Here is a 16742-nt window from a genome sequence, read left to right as displayed (position 1 = left end):
CCAAGTCCACTAAACAATGCCCCTAAGTGCCACATCTACACATCTTTTAAATACTTCCAGGGATGGTGCCTCACCCCCTCCCCTGGCCAGCCTGTTCCAATATTTAACCACTCTTACAGTAAAGAAGCTTTTCCTCACGTCCAATCTAAACCTCCCCTGGCGCAACTTGAGGCCATTTCCTCTTGTCCTATCGCTTGTTACTTGGGAGAAGAGACCGACACCCACCTCGCTACAACCTCCTTTCAGGTAGTTGTAGAGCGTGATAAGGTCTCCCCTCAGCCTCCTCTTCTCCAGGTTAAACAGACCCAGTTCCCTCAGCCGCTCCTCATAAGGCTTGTTCTCCAGACCCTTCACCAGCTTTGTTACCCTTCTCTGGACACGCTCCAGCACCTCGACGTCCTTCTTGCAGCGAGGGGCCCAAAACTGAACACAGTATTCGAGGTGCGGCCTCACCAGTGCCAAGTACAGGGGCACGATCACTTCCCTACTCCTGCTGGCCACACTAGTTCTGATACAGGCCAGGATGCCATTGGCCTTCTTGGCCGCCTGGGCACACTGCCGGCTCATGTTCAGCCGGCTGTCAACCAACACCCCCAGGTCCTTTCCTGACAGGCAACATGTTACCCCAGTTCTTCCTAGAGTCACCTAAACAGTAGATTAGCTTTGTGTTTATCCTGGGCTATTTCTCATGTAATTTCTAACGTTAATGCTAAAACAGTAGATTATAATTCTCCACAGAATGCCTAGATAGTTTGACAACTGAAACTTCTGTAGTCCACCTACACCAGTGCTTCTCACATTGAAACCGTTAATAGAGCAGAACCAATGGCAGCACCAGTGAGATATTTTGGAGGGAAGGGGGGAACAAAGAAATCAAGTGTAAACAAGCCCTGCTGAATTACTCCATTGACTTTGCATTATTTAAAGGGAAGTGCTGTTAGTACAGAAGCCAGCTGTTTAACTATTGGAATTCTGTACCTTGGCCTGCTTTCAGGGGACTTCAGAACAGTGCGACTAAACTTTGTATCTGCATGTAGCACATGGAAAGAAACATTCACATATTTGGTACAGTAGATTAAATGAGAGCCAAAAATTCTAGTACGTAAACTTTGACCTACATGATATGAAGCCTCTTTTGAGCTAGCAACTGACAAGAAAGGAAAGAAACCTCCAAGGAAATCAGTGTACGTCAGCAAAAAGGAATGCCTAGGACTGTTATATGTCCACAGGCAGCACTTTGAAGGTTGAGTAAATATAAGGAACTTTTTGATAACAGCTGGAAAGCAGCACTCAAATTATGTCAGGAAGATGAGAAAGAACTATATGGGTGCCCAGTATACTGACACAGCAGTATCAGCCAGTATTTTAAGGCAATATCATAAAAAATATTAAGGAACAGAAAACTGGTATTAAGTGTGCAGAACCACCAACCATTTATTTACTAATATGGATTTTGGTCTAGAAATTAACTTAAGTGCTTAGTTACATCAGTCCTTATATAGGACAGCACTCAGGCATATGCTTACTGTTGAAGATGTGCTTTAGTCCAACAGACCGTGTAGGAGCTTGAACATTTGCCTAGATCTAAGTGCATACTTTGGTAACTTGATGAACAGGGAGCATCTGATCCTGCAGTCCTTCCAGAAGAAAATGGGTCAAATACTGATAATATCTGTAGAAGTGGTAGTATCTCCTTGTAATTCTTTATCTCATCTTTGTCTGTGATAGCATCTTTTGTATACTGCAGCATTTAAGAGGACAGCAGCAATTTAAAGTCTATTGGTTTAAAATTAATTTGGACATCAGATACTTCTCAAAAGTAAAGTCCGGAATCATGATTACTGAAAAAGAATAATTTCTCCTTTTTTTTTTTTTTTCCTATTTATTTGCTTTGTTGTACAACACTTTAGGTAATATCACTTTTTATTTTATATGGATTTTAAGCATACTTGATGGCTTAGGTCTTTCAAAAACCTTTGGAAAACTTTTTTTAAAAGAAAAAAATAAAACCATTTGACTTCACAATATAATGTTATCTTTTTATGAAGGATGAGCATTTAGTATGCCATGTAATACATGAATATTTAAGCCTATAAATAAATGTCAAGTTTCATTGCTGACCACATCACTGATGTGTTAGTGATTCCATTCCAAACTTGTTACATGTACCATACAGGTTTTTTAAAGAGCTATAAGATACTATATCCTCCTTCATAAAGATATTAATCTGTCAGAAAGAGAAACAACTTGTAGATGTCTGTGATCTGGCTACAGTAAAAATAATTTTGAAGTACACTGAGATTTTCACCTGAAAGATTCCAGGATTCAGGATTTGTATTAACTCTTTATGCATATGATATAGTGCAGGAGAAATGTTGCTACTGATTACTAAATAAAGCAGGCAATGCTTCATGGGTTATTCAAGGTATTTTATCAACTTTATAAATGGTTAAATTCAGACACTGGAGGGTAAAATAACTTCCATGTAATCACACAACAAGATTGTAGCTGGATGAGAATAAAACTCAGAATTGACAACTTCCAACTAACAAAAAAATTGTATAAGTTCCTGCTTGACTTATTGGGAAGATATCATACAAAAATAAATGAGTGATGGTATTAAAAGTTAGAGTACATGGCTCTAGTTCCTCTACTTTATGTAACCATCGAAGAAAAAACAAATGTATTCCTGTTGAAATGACTGCGTTTACCAAGAAGTCATAAATTTCATACAAGAAATGATACTGGTAAACTGGTAGAACGCTATATAACCCATTGGATGTCACCGTTTTATCTTATGTCTTGAGTAAAAAAATAATTAAGGAAAGAAAGCATCAGATTATATAATTGCGCTAAATTTAAAATGGCAAAATACAAGCAATACTGTACAAGTACAGGCTCAACACAGACAAATTGGAAAGAACTATTGATTGTTAAAGGAGATGAAAGATTTAAAAAAAAAAAAAAATCATCTCTACCAATCATTCATCTTTGGCTTTAATCATGACAAAGCTAAATGTTAACCATATTAAACAAAAAATTTTGAGACCTTGCAAACTTTACATTTCATTTGACTATTTCCTTTATAACCCCTTCATATACCAATGGATCCCATAAAAAATGCCACTATCAGTCATTAGACATTTATAGTCTTGCTACTCATAGAAGGAAGATTTCTTCTGTCAAGTTCTGTTGTTAACTCATGGAAGTTCCTGGCCAGCACATTTCATCTTATTGATTCTAATTTTTGTCACCTAGAAGTAATATTATCTACCTAGCATGAATGTCATGAGGAACTAACATTTGTAAGATTCTTAGAAGTGCAAGATATTACTAATCCTGATATTGCTTCTATTGGATTGATAGAAATTTTTTTGAATAGGTAACTTCTTTGCTAGGTAGAAAGGTCATGATAAGCCAGGTGAAACTGACCAGTGAACTGGCCATCCTTATTTTTACTATTAGCAGTAGCCGGGGAATCAACCAAACCTCTATGCCTGTTAGCTGCTGTGAAATACCATTTAAAGGAATATTCTTGAACAGAAGCTTTTAGAGTGTTTGCTTATGAAAACCTGGCAGACTGAGAAAAGAAAGGTAAGCTTAACTAATCAATTATTTGTACCTACAGTTCAGCTGGATCTATCAGGAAGAGTTACGCCTGCATATCCAGGAACAGAATTTGCCCTTGCATGTTTTAATTGGGAGCAAGACAAAATGTGGAACGGCTCAGGGTATCCCGCACAGTAATGACACTCCACATTTTATCATGACTGCTAAATTTTAAAAGTATTAGGCTAAGACAACCTGATTAACAGACTTCAGAAAAATCTCCAGGGAGAAGCTTGTACTTTATATTGTAACTTAGTGAGTGAAAATAGTCAGGGGAAAAAAAAAAACCAAAATCTGTGTCTTAATATTTGTAATACTTTACAGTGATACACAGAAAACAACACATGCACACACACACAGACAAATCAGAATATTGCTGTAATCTACTCCTGGCTTGCTGTTCTGATCAGTCTTATGAAACAAATAATTTAGCAGGCAATGTACAGTATAGAGCCCCTCGGTGGATTGCAATATACTAAGTAAGCATGTTTTTCTTTTTGTTTAATTTATAGTCCCTGGGAAAAAAAAGACATTTAAAAACCTATTGTCTGGGTTTACAAAGCTCATAGGGATAGTTAGTTCTTAGCTGATTGTATTGCTGGCTAAAATGTTAGACATACTTTACCACTAGAGGTCTTTTCATTTACGGATGTACTAAGGCCTCAAGGGTTCTTCATCAGTGGACATATGTTTTAATCACAGAGAACTGCAAAATGCAGTGTTGTCTTCAACTTGACAACTGCAGGACGAGTATATGGATGTTAACCTAGAATTTGCTGTATAAGCATTGGAGGTAATAATTTCCCAAAGCGAAACTGAATTTTCATCTTCTTTGATACCCTTATCCTTTATCTAGCTTGAGTAATTTCTTAAAACGTAAACCCCTGCCAAACTCTGTGAATAACAGATTTTTGGTCTCCGTGATAAAACTGAAGGGGAAAAAAAAAAGCAAGAAAAAAAATTGGTAGAGCTGACTGAATTGAGTTACTTCATTTTTTGGCTCTTGGTGACATTTTCTTTCCTTTTTTCCATATTTTTGGATTCTTAACCAATGTGGATCATTCTGTAAGTGGAAACATTTAATGCTGAAAATGTCAAAACAAAACTTTTAATCTTTTCCGAATTTTACTGTCTGAAACCAAATTCTACCAGAATTTTAAAATAGTTGAAGTAAACAAATATTTATTTTTGTGAATTTACTGTTCCTTCATTTCTAGTTAGTCATAACAGGGCAACTGCACATCCAACTGGGTTGCATACCAACAGGCCCAGGAAATAATGGGTCTGTAATCTTTGCATAGTACAGCAGAGAAATCAACAGTTACTAAAGAAGTCATAAATCACTGAAAAAAAAAAGAGAGAAGCATGCAAGAGTTCTGTGAATGAAAATGTCACCCTTTACTGGAGCTGAATGAAAAATGCAAAACATTTGCCAGTCGAGCAGTTTCTACAGATGCCCAATGCAAACACAAAACACAGGAAAGACCATGTTATGTCAGTCCCATTACCTATCTTGTGCGAAGCTATTGAATATAAAATCTTCTGCTTTGACCTGTTCCATCAACCATCTTCCTATTTTTGCTGCATTTCATTGCTTACTTTGTTTCCTTATTTCTTGCTTCCCACTAGTTTTTGAGCTTGCAGATCTTACAGCCTGTGCAATGGTATACAGTATTTATTTCCCCTTTGGCACACACTCTGACTTCACATAGTGGCTCAGTGTAGCCTTTTTCATTAGAAAATACTTGCCTACAACACAGGCACGATCTATAATCTTTAAACACCAGCTACCTCAGTCAGCTCAACAATCAGTTTTCATCCAAAACCTAGAGGGCAAATTTCCTTTGCAAGGCTTCTAAATGCCAGATTTCAACTTCCTCCCTCTCCATTTTCAATGCCAAGACAGTTCAAGAAAATATTTTAATAATACGTTTCTAAGAAGATGTAATTTTGCTCAAATGCTTAAATAGCAACCACCTATAGACAGAGATCAAAGCTGGCCATTTCCAGGAATATCTTAGAATAGATACACACAGGCAGCCTCTACAACTGTCATTGGTGATTCAGTTAAAATAATGCAACTTAATATGATTACTGCTGAGATCTTTGCATTTTCTTTCTAACATAAAAACTTTCCATTTGTGTTTTGAATAGGTAAGCCTACAGGGTATGGATCCAGCAGTAGACGCTTACACCACAAGGGAATAGTGGATGAATGCTGCTTCCAGAGTTGTGACCTGAGGAGGCTGGAGATGTATTGTGCTCCAATAAAGCCACCTAAATCTGCACGCTCTGTACGTGCTCAGCGCCACACTGATATGCCAAAAGCACAAAAGGTAGGCCAGGCTGGGAAAAACAAAACAAAACAAACAAAAAAACCCCAACCTACCTATTTTAGGGAAGGAAAAATCTATCAAGACTGGTAACAGCAAACAACTGATGTGTTCTGCCTACTAGGGACACTGAGATTTAGTGGGGTTTTGGAAAACAGTGTCCGTGGTAGGAAATAAATAGAAAATGGTGTGTTCTATCTCATCTCTTAGAACACTGAATAAAAGATGGAAAGCTAGTAGCTGTGAGGCTTTATCCTGCTACTGGGTAGTAAATGACAAGTACTCACGTCATCCAATCATAATAGCACCTAAGACTTCTTTCAAAAGAGAAACCAAACACTGAATGTTTAACAACTGATCTATACAGAACCTCCTCACTCATCCTTCCTTGTCAGGAAGAGGTAGAGTGAGTGATCAAGAGGGAAAACACAGCTCTTCTGCTATTAATTTTACTTGTAAATGAACAAATGATTTTTTTCTTTCTGCATTATTTTGGCTTTTTTTTTAAATCAGAACTAAATTAACTGGATAGTCACTGCAATCATTACATACTTCATTTTAACTATTTAATGTTTAATATGTATATTTTCCAAGCACTTCAAATATTCATTAGCATTATTTGTATAGTTGTGGAGTTCAGAGTATCCAGATTTTTGGTCCTGTCATACTAGATATACTGTACATACATGTAGTTAAGTCTCATCTCTCCTCAACAGAGCCTATAGTTCAGAAAACCCATCTTAGGCTAGGCTACCATTAAGCTCATGTCCAACTGTCTCTTCTCTTTGAGCTCTGAACATCTGTTTTATCTGTCATCTGCTGCAAGCCTCTAGTGATATATTTTATTGCTGTTGACCCTATCTGTCCTACACGTATGTTGGCCCCACTCTTGCAGCTATCTGAAAAATTTTCCTTTTAAGAAATGGAACTGCATGAAATCCTAAGATTTCATAGGAAGGCAGGAAACCAGCACTATATACTGATCTCCTTGATATCAACTTTATGAAAAGAACAATTGTAATCATTCCAGCAGCATCCATTTCTTTTCCATAAGTCAATCCATGGAATGGAATGCTTTCACCTGTATGATTCTTCCTGGGAAGTATCACCTTAGCCGTGAACATCTCAAAAGGCACACGTGACAACAAGTGAAGTCTTCTTCAGGTAGAGCTCAACTGTAGACAAGAAAACCCTGCGTTTTATTCCTGTCTGGGCACACATACATTTAAGACTTGTGGGAAAAGAAGAAAACAGGCTTGGCAGTAATCTGTGTGCTCCTTCCCGTACTTGTTGCTAAGGTGATGGGTAAAACATTCTGTAACTTCAAGTAAAAGGAGACAAGATACCTGCCAGCTCTCTGATGGATCTCCATACCACTTTCCTTGGAGTGCTAAGGAATGATGTCATTCTTCAGGCAGCTGTCCTCTTCCCGGTTCAAAAGACAGCCAGGAAAACACTTTTCTTACAAACAGGAAGGAACAGAAGACAGGCTTTGCATCTTTCTGCAGCAGCAGGGGAGGTAGTGTGCAAGAGGGGATACTGGAGGAAGAAAAAAATTAGAGGGAGTATGTAGTAATTGAGAGAATCTAGCTGCAGAAGAAATCACCCAGGAAATTAAAAGGAGAAAAAATCAAGAGATGAAAAGGGCAGTAAAAGGACAGTGAAGAGCAGAAGAAAAGAAAGGGGAGGCAATTAGATCAAAGAGGCTGAGAAGATGAGAAATATCAAAGAACTGAATGAACCATGGTGCATCACACAGAAAGGACAGAATTTTGAGAAAACGGGAGAGAAAATAAAATTAGAGAAGAATTAATATTAAAGAAAACAACACCTTTAAAGAAAATGTATGGGAAAAGGAGAGAAGTGAATAGAAGCAGAAAAATCATAAACGTTTCTTGATGGGAACTTGGTGATAAAATAACAGAAATCTGATGGGAAAAACAAACTGGCATTTTCATTAATATCTGTGGATGGAGAAAATTAGATTGAGGAAACAAAAATACAGAAAGGGTAGGAGAAACTATTATTCAGATTTATGATAGATAAAAGGAAAATACAGGGAAAGGAAGAGAAGGGAAACAGAATTCATTAAGAAAAACTCTGTGTGAAAAAGCTCTCGTACATATTCTCATGTAATTATTTTTTCTTTCTTTTTTCTTTTTGCAGTCAGCTGTACATGCCTCCATTAAGAAGGACAATGCTATGTTCATACTTTCTTCTTTGGATAGGCTCCCCCAATATGAATGCATTTAGCTAATTCATAGTGTTGAGATGTCACTGATTTTAATCAAAAAATTAATTATACTAAAGTCAAATTATTTTTCAGTTGAGCAATTTTTTTCTGATTTAGAATATTTTTCTCTCTTAATATTACATTTTATATGAGGTACATACCTTATACATATAAAGTGAATATATACAAGATAATATATATGACCTCTAATATTTTCTTGTTTAGTTACAAGATTTAAGGCAGGATTAAGTGGAATATATAAGATGTTGTACAGTTACTCTCGGATTTCATACACAATCAGTTTCTTATGCCTTTCATACTTCTGATGTAGTTTTTATTTGGCGTCTCCTTATAGCCTTTTTAATAGACAAATCCAGGATTTGTGTTTTGGTTTAAGTGTTTTTGTAAATGGTCTACTTCCCCAATTCCTTGAGCAGATCATTTCTCCTACGCACAATTTGGTAGAATAACCTACTTCAATGCAGCAGGGCTGTTGTTCTGTTTATAGGTTATGTTAATGTTGTTCTTTAGTCATTACATTACAAACAAGTGTTGCTACACTACATGCACAAATCTGAATGATGAGGACCAGGTACTGAATGATTGTTGTGGGCTGGGAACCCCAAAATGCCTATTTGTTGCTATAAAGCCAACATCAAGAACTAGTTTTAATCCAATTACAAAGACTGTATGTGTAGAGTTTTGTTTGTTTGTAGCTGATGAACAAAATATTTTGTTCTCTATAGGATCATTATTTGTCTTGTTCTAAGACATTTACTCACAAATAAATATAAAAGTATAGTGAGAAGTAAGAAATAAACACATTGTTATGATATACTTAGGGGTATTACATACACAGCGTACTTCACAGATTCACAAAAAAAGAAGTTAAGAAAGTAGCAGTTAGAAGCACTTTGTTATTGCCTCAGCTGCTGTATACAATGGAGCACATACCCAACCTTAACTCTGTCCTGATTTAGATGCCCAGCTTTCGCCACCTCTTTTGCACTCAGCGCATGACAAATTTACCTTAAACTGGAGCAGCCAATGAATGCAACAAACATGCATAATAGTTTGCAGAGAGAAATGAGGTGCGCATCAGAGCACAAAGTGATAGCTACAGGCTAACCACCCTAAAGTCTCTAGTGAACAGATGGGATAACTCAAAGTATCTTTCCAGCTGGATTTCAGCACTGTGGGTCATGAGTAAGTTGTGAACTACAGTAATACGTAGTTTCTATTGGTGCCCAGCAGTCAAACATCCTTCTCAGACATCTATCTAAAGGATACCAAACTCTCACCAGAGTGTGTGTCCCCTACTTAAAAAGAAGTATCTCCTCTACTCCCTGAAATACTTTCTGGTTTTTTGAGTCGAAACCTGTCTGGTCAGCAACTCTGGGATGAAAAAACTGTTTGTCATTTGAGAGACTTCTGGAGCATTCAGATAGCTTTCTCCAGTGTGAAACAATAAATATATACAAGCTGGGGTACAGGAAATATACAGTGAGTGGCAGTTCTGTTTTTAAATGCTCAAATCTGACATAGAAGAAAAGTTGTGTTCTTGGTGACAGCTGGACAATGGTTGGTCAATGAGAAAATGTTTTAGTTTTATACAAATAATTTTTTCAACAGCCTTCACAGGTTGCTGTAATGGTCATCTCTGAAGCAGATTTTATACAAAACCAACATAGCTGGCTAAGATTTAGTAAACCATTTACTTTGCATCTTTTGTTTCTGTTCTTCTGAACTTGATCTGCAAAGGTAAATTATTCCTTTAAAATAGAATAGGATCTATCCATATAATCTACACTCAGTCAATCTGTGTTCTAGAATATATTGCCCTGATCATTCAGATTCCTCAGTACAAGAGCAGCTGACCAGAAATACAGAAATGGCATAAAATATGCAAGAACTACAGGTAATGCAATTGGTTTTCTCTAATAGGCTTCCTAAGGAAAACTAGGTGATTAAATTTTACTTTCAGTTTAATGTTCAGATTGATGAAATAAAAAAAAATCATTCAGGACAACTGTTCTGGACTATTTAGATAAGGGAATAGAATAATTTTAGATCCTGTTGCAACACGAAGACCAAGGATGATAAAGATTGGTTTTCTTTTTTCAGTTTATTTAATTTACTTCATTGTATATACCTTTCTATTATTAATATTTACATTATTAACATTAATTAGTTCTCTATATCTCTTTACTACAATGAATGAAAAAAAATGATGTTTTGAAAAGGGAAAGTCAGAAGTTTCACATTGGAACTGCTGGAATTGAATATTTTGGTATTTCCAAAGCAAAACATTTTAATCTCAAAAAGTCAAATTAAAGCTTTTTGATTTGTTGCAGTTCTATCTTTTTTGTGGTGAAACTGATTTTCATTGAGTTATTTTCAGTCTCCTCAAAACTTCAGATTTCAGGGAATTTAATATTACTCAAAATCCCCTTACTTTGCTTCTGACCATCTTAATTAAGCCACTGAATTTAGTACTTCACCTTTTTGCATTAATTATAATACTATTCAAAACAAGACCCCAGTAAAACAAAGCTAAAATACTGTAAAAAATTAAATTTGATTAAACCACTTGTACATTTAAACAAATAGGTAATTTTTTTCAGGATCACAATCCAGCAAATATTCCTCTTAGTCTTGCAGCAATTTTCTTTTGTAGTAGATTTCATTTGAAAACTCATGAGAAATAATAAGTTTTTTAAGAATAAGAAAAACCTAAACTTTTGATCAAATAGTCCAAGCAACCTGCACAATCTGTTGTTCACTCATTTAATGATCACTCATCAATTATGCTCATCCAAAGCCTGTTTTGTTTAGTTGCTTGCTATTTGAATATTCTGTTGAAAGCTTTCAGTTGAACTCTTACTGTTAAAAAATGAGAGATACTTAGGTATTCATCTTGCCAGAACTGATAAAAAACAGGAAGTGATCAACTGCATAATACAAATCCATTATAAAATTCTGCCTCAATTGCAGTTAGTTATGTATATAACCAGAGACTATTAAAGAGGACACAACTTAATCATATATCAGCATTTCTAACCCAAGAAAGATGTCCCTGATTTTATAACAAAGAGAACAGGTATGAAACCAAAGCACATTATAGATCAAGATTTTTTTTTTACCTAAAACTATGAGAATAATTGTTGACATTGCTTTCAGATTAAAATCTCATTTAATGAGGAAATATATCAGCTAGTAAAGTAGGAGTAAGGAACAGGGAGAAACATTCAGTATTTGTGCTGAAAGCAAAGTAATGATTTCACCTATTTTTACACTAAGTTTATGTTTAGAGTTTTAAACTGCAAAACAGGAGCAAGAAGGGGAATTAAAGTTCTGTCTTCGGTGTACACGGTTCCATCTAGCTTTTCTTTCATTCGTTTCTTTCTCTTCTGAGAAATGCTAATAAAAGTTCAGTTTATTTACCCTTAAGTGAATTAAGTTTTAACAGCAGTTTGGAAAACTAGTGAATAGAACTTTGAAAAACAACTATTCTCTGTTCAAGCAAAGGAAATTGAGCTATTTCCACAACGGTTGTGTACGTGAGGGAAGACTGTGACATTTTTGAGCGAAGCAATGTCACAGAGCCAGTGGCACAAAGTTCTTATCAATTAAAGGTTCCAAGGTACCTTGAAAATTATTACGTGAATGTGAACCCTGGTAAGGCTGATTTTAAAATCCAGTAAATAAAGAAGAGGAAAAGCAAGAAAACATAGTGCTATGCCATTCCCTTGCACCCCAAGCAAAAGGACCAAAGAGGTGTACATCTTGATATAATTTGCTTTTCCTCAGATTTTTAGTCCTTATTCTTCTTTAGGCCTCATATGTGGGAAATACACATAAATATATTTACCAACAAAGTACCAATAGGAAGCAGATTCTCTCAAAAATCCTTTTCAGATTTTATCTAATCTTCAAAATTTAAATAAATACGAAGTGGGACTAAGAGAGAGAGGGAAAAGATGTTAATATTTTTAGTTTAAGAAAATGCCATTAAGAAAACAGAGAAAGTATTGCATTATTTCTCATTAATCTTTCTAAGATTGACAGATTCTTTTGTAATTGGCTCAGTATCAACTCACAGATACATTTACAGGCCAAAATATGCACAATGGCACAAATCCTAATTTCTATTACAGCCATGCCACATTACCAAGCCAATGAGGGAACCTTTAGGTGTAATAGATAGAAGAACTTGGCCTCTTTGCTTCAGAAAATTATTTTTTCCCATTGCTTACTTTCCAGCCTTGTTATTATGTTACTGATCACACTGCCCACAGAACTGAAAAGCTTTCAAAGAGACCCCAGAGAGTTTGTAGCTAAGATATCATGCCTGTTACTACAAACATTAGACTTTCCATTTATTACCAATAAAGCAAAAGATCTTTTAATGCCAATATGAGGTTTGAATATCCATCCTAATAGGATAAGAATGCTGCTGCATGCTTTCCAATACCCTTCCATCTCAGTTAAATGACCTTTACTATCACTGAGGTAGTCGTTATCCTTACGTTAATGCTGCCCTGTCTCCAAAGATCCATGCTTAAAGTGATAGGTCAGAAGTCTGCACTTCTCTCTTCATGAACTGACTTATGCCAAGTTGACATTTTGCATCTGTCATCTTAAAACGTTTATTGTCTTTGCCTGGGTCTGAATATCAGCTCAGAGGATCTGATAATGAAACAAACATCACGGATAACGATTTTATTTCTAATTACCTTTTTTCCAAAGACTTGAGAAACAAGGCAAGCTTTTCTATACCAGTGCAAATGCAGGTCTGAGAACCTAATTCAGGCATTCACACTTTTTTTCCCCCAATGGTCTTAACATTGCATACTTGAAAAAATGAGTAATGTGGGTCAAAGCATTTTCTGGCATGCATATTATTGCTGCCACCACCAGTGCCACTTCTTTGTAGTTATTCATCAAAATGCTGATTCCAGAGGAGAAACTGCTCTAGAAGTAACCTGCCATCTTCCCTCTATTTCAAAGCTAGCCTGTGTATTACGACAGCTCTTTTTCCATCTACATGTTAGTATTAAAAACTACAACTGAAACCCTGCTGCTTGTTAGTATCTGCTCTATTTGGATGATAAAGCAATTTTAAAGTCAGACAACAACAGTAGTGGAGAGAATTTATATTTTCATTTGGGAAACAGAGCTATTTTTCAATCTAAGTATACTTTGAAAGCCCCTGCAATGCAAAATGGCTGTTGTTTCGTAATAAGGCTCTCACTGTCCATTTTATAAATCATGAGTGTGCAGTCTTTAAGAATGTATGACTTTCTGCAAATAAAATGTAGCATATAACTTTTCCTATATGCTAGCAAACTCTCTTCAAAGAGGAGAACCTAGGGGCAGCATTGACAAGGTTATTTTGCTTTGTTTCCACGAGGAAGAAAACAAGGCAGATGAGTCAAGAAATTCCTGTTTTCTTAGTTCATTGTTACCAGTATAAGCATTTGTAGCATAAGGCAGGATCCTTAACAGTGGCAGACTCCTGTGAAGTGCTGCAATGATGATTTTAGTGAAAATCAGTGAAAATGGAAGGGTTCATCCAGAATGAGTGCTTCAGGGTGAAAACTAAGGTACAATTTAGGGAAAACTAAAGACGGAAAAAGTAGTTTTGGAAAAGCTGGAAGAGAAACAGGCAATGAAACAGCAAAAATAATTTTAATTTATGGATAAGCAGAATTCTGTTGACATTTCTGTTTCTGTATTCGATCCATGATAAGGAAGCTATTCTATAGCAGTATTAGCAAAACTTGATGAAGACAAGCCAGTATCCTACTGAACTGATCACGGGAATAGTGACTAGATGATTAATCTCTTCTTCCTCATTTAGTATTGCATTTCGGACTAAAAACATCTAGAATGGCAGATTCCTAACAAAGACATTTCTTCATTATGAATACTTTGCTATTAACAAATTTGGCTTGTCAGTGATGATAAATCTTAATTTGGCTCAATGTTCTTACTTGTTGGTGGTATAATTAATTTAACAATTACTAGTACTGCTTGGGGTTTTTTTATATCCTGAAAATAATAATTCTACTCATATCCATGAGAACCCAATCCAAAACCAGTGAAAATGAATAAGCTTTATGTGAGCTCAAGTTTTGTGATCCTTTGCCAGTTTCTGATTTATTTTATGTTTAATAGATACTGCAGACAAATGGAAAAGTTATATATAGAATAGAATTTTATATAGGAAATCATTAAAAAACCTCACAAATCTACTGTAATGCATCAAATCAGCTTCCATTTTCTTTCTGTCCATCAGAAATGCAGGCAAAAATTTCATTACTTTTTAAATTTTAGAGAATACATTTCCTTTTTTTTTAGGGCTTAAATAACAGATAATGCAGTGGTAGAGCTGCATACACATGCCTCACCTTTCTCAGGAAGATTTTTTTATTTTTGGCTTTTCTTAAGACAACAGACATTATTTCAGTTAACTAAGAATTTTACTTCTACTGCAGAATATAAATGTGGAGAGTCACTTAACAATTCTGCCCCTAATCTGGTACAGAATGTGCAAAGATTTGGGCCCAGCTAATATTTACCAGCATGACAAATAAGGAAGTCAAACTGAAAGATATATGCCACACCCATCACTGCTGCTAGAAGCTGGCCAGTGCATGGAAAGACAGTGTACTGAGGGCATTATTCATTCCAAAGCCCTCTTGGTTTGCCTGGCACATCACCTTGTCTCTTCTTGAAAATGCAAATTATTTGGCTGCAGCTCCTGCAGTGAACCCACACTTTTTATCCTCCTAAAGGCCTTCTCCAACAAAAACGTTACACATCTGATATGTGATTTATGCAAAATGTAGGTAACAGAGTCCCACTCAGCAATTTTGAAAACCTCTGACCGCTGGGTACCAAAGCCCAGGAGGCTCCATAAATCCTGCAGTTACAACTCTAACGTTCCCTGGACCCTATACATCCTGCTTTTGCAAATGTCCTTGTTCTGAAAGAAAGAAAATCTTTGGTACCTACTGTGTGTCTAAGCCCATCCAGGTTCCAGTATGCAGATGTTTCCTCTGCCAAGATCAACAATGACAGCAGTCAAAGTGTTTATGCCTAGGAGAACGGGGAATTTAATGTACAGAAGTTTTGTATAGTTAAGTTCTCTGTGAACTGGCAGAAGGGCTTTAACAATTCCAGCATTCAGGATAACCGTTTTCCCACTAATATGAGTTTTGTGGTCATGCAGCTTATTAAAACCTATCTGGAATAATATTTGGTTTTTTTCTACACCTTCAGGAAGTGCATTTGAAGAATACAAGTAGAGGGAACACAGGAAACAGAAACTACAGAATGTAAGAACATGCCATCCACAAGAATGAAGAATGAATGTGCCATCTGCAGGATACTTTGCTGTAAATAAATTATTTGTTAAACATTGGAAGACTTAAAAAAACCTATGGTTTAATAAGCTTGATGCATTCTCAACCAATGGGCATTCTCCCAATGAACAATGCAACTAAACATTCCAATATTAAGTCTTTAGAGAACAGAACATTTTAACCAGCCCAGAGCTAAAAAAATTCTGTGGTTGATATATTACTGTTTGTTAACCTGTTTTAAATGTCCTGCACAAAATCTCTTAAAGTCCTGTGCCCCTCAAAAGCCTACAAATTTATGGGCCTTTGATGGATCCAATTGCACTAAATTAACCTATGAACACTGGCTGCTGGAGTCATTCATCAGCCTTGTCTAAGTGGTGGTTTTTTTATTTGCACTTCTATACAAGCAACAGGCTGTTTGTTTTACAGTGTCTGATAACATTGTTTGTCTACCCCTTCATATTTGCACAGTTTGACATTCCCAGTAACAGCAGCAGTAAGGTAACATATACAGTTTTAAACATCCATTAATTCCATCTGTGGCATTTTGACAGAATATGGGTTATAGATGCATTTGTTTTAAGACAGTTTTATTTTTCCTTCTCTTGCAAAGATGCAGTTTATTGCAATTTGTGAGACAAAAGATTTTTAAAAGCAGTTAAAGCATACATAGGCTCTCAAACCATTAATGATTCTTCCAGGTAATTATTTTGCAACAGTATAGGTAACTTCTTTCTTCCTCCATATAATGCAGTATGTAAAATTTAGCATATCAATAATACACATATATCAAACAGTATGTAAAAATCTCTGTTTTATAGTACAACGGTGCTATTTTATAGTTTGTTACATGAAAGGGTCTGGCCAAAACGGTAATAGGTAAAAGCAAATATGAAAAGATCAAGCCAAAGATTAAATAACAAAATAGTTTTTAAAATATTCAGTTTAAATGAACTAAAATGGCTTCAGATTCCAACATGGAAATAACTTTCCCATCTTCAAAAGAAAATTCAGATACTTGTTTCCTTTTAGATACTTGAACAGTGGTGTTTTCACTCCCGGTAGAGTGGAACACAAATTCACAGATGCCTAGGCCGGGAGAAGACAATTTGAAAAACAGCCCTCAAATGACTTCAAAGGGTAGCCCATCAGGGCCTAAATCTTTCTGAAATGTCAGCATTCTATTCAAATGTAACA

General features: G+C 35.9%; 1 protein-coding gene across 1 annotated transcript in view; it reads left to right on the top strand.

Moving 5' to 3' along the window:
• Positions 1-15883, top strand: part of IGF1 (insulin-like growth factor 1 (somatomedin C)) — a 50939-nt gene extending 35056 nt beyond the window's left edge. Inside the window, exons 3-4 of the mRNA XM_009332952.1 lie at positions 5764-5945; positions 15463-15883. Of these exons, the coding sequence (XP_009331227.1) occupies positions 5764-5945; positions 15463-15522 (242 nt within the window). The 3' untranslated portion in view covers positions 15523-15883. The remainder of the gene's footprint in view (positions 1-5763; positions 5946-15462) is intronic.
• Positions 15884-16742: the final 859 nt, after the last annotated feature.

The sequence above is a fragment of the Pygoscelis adeliae genome, unplaced genomic scaffold (genome assembly GCF_000699105.1).
Source record: "Pygoscelis adeliae isolate BGI_AS28 unplaced genomic scaffold, ASM69910v1 Scaffold38, whole genome shotgun sequence".
Lineage (NCBI taxonomy): Eukaryota > Metazoa > Chordata > Aves > Sphenisciformes > Spheniscidae > Pygoscelis > Pygoscelis adeliae.
This window is presented reverse-complemented; position numbering and strand designations above follow the sequence as displayed.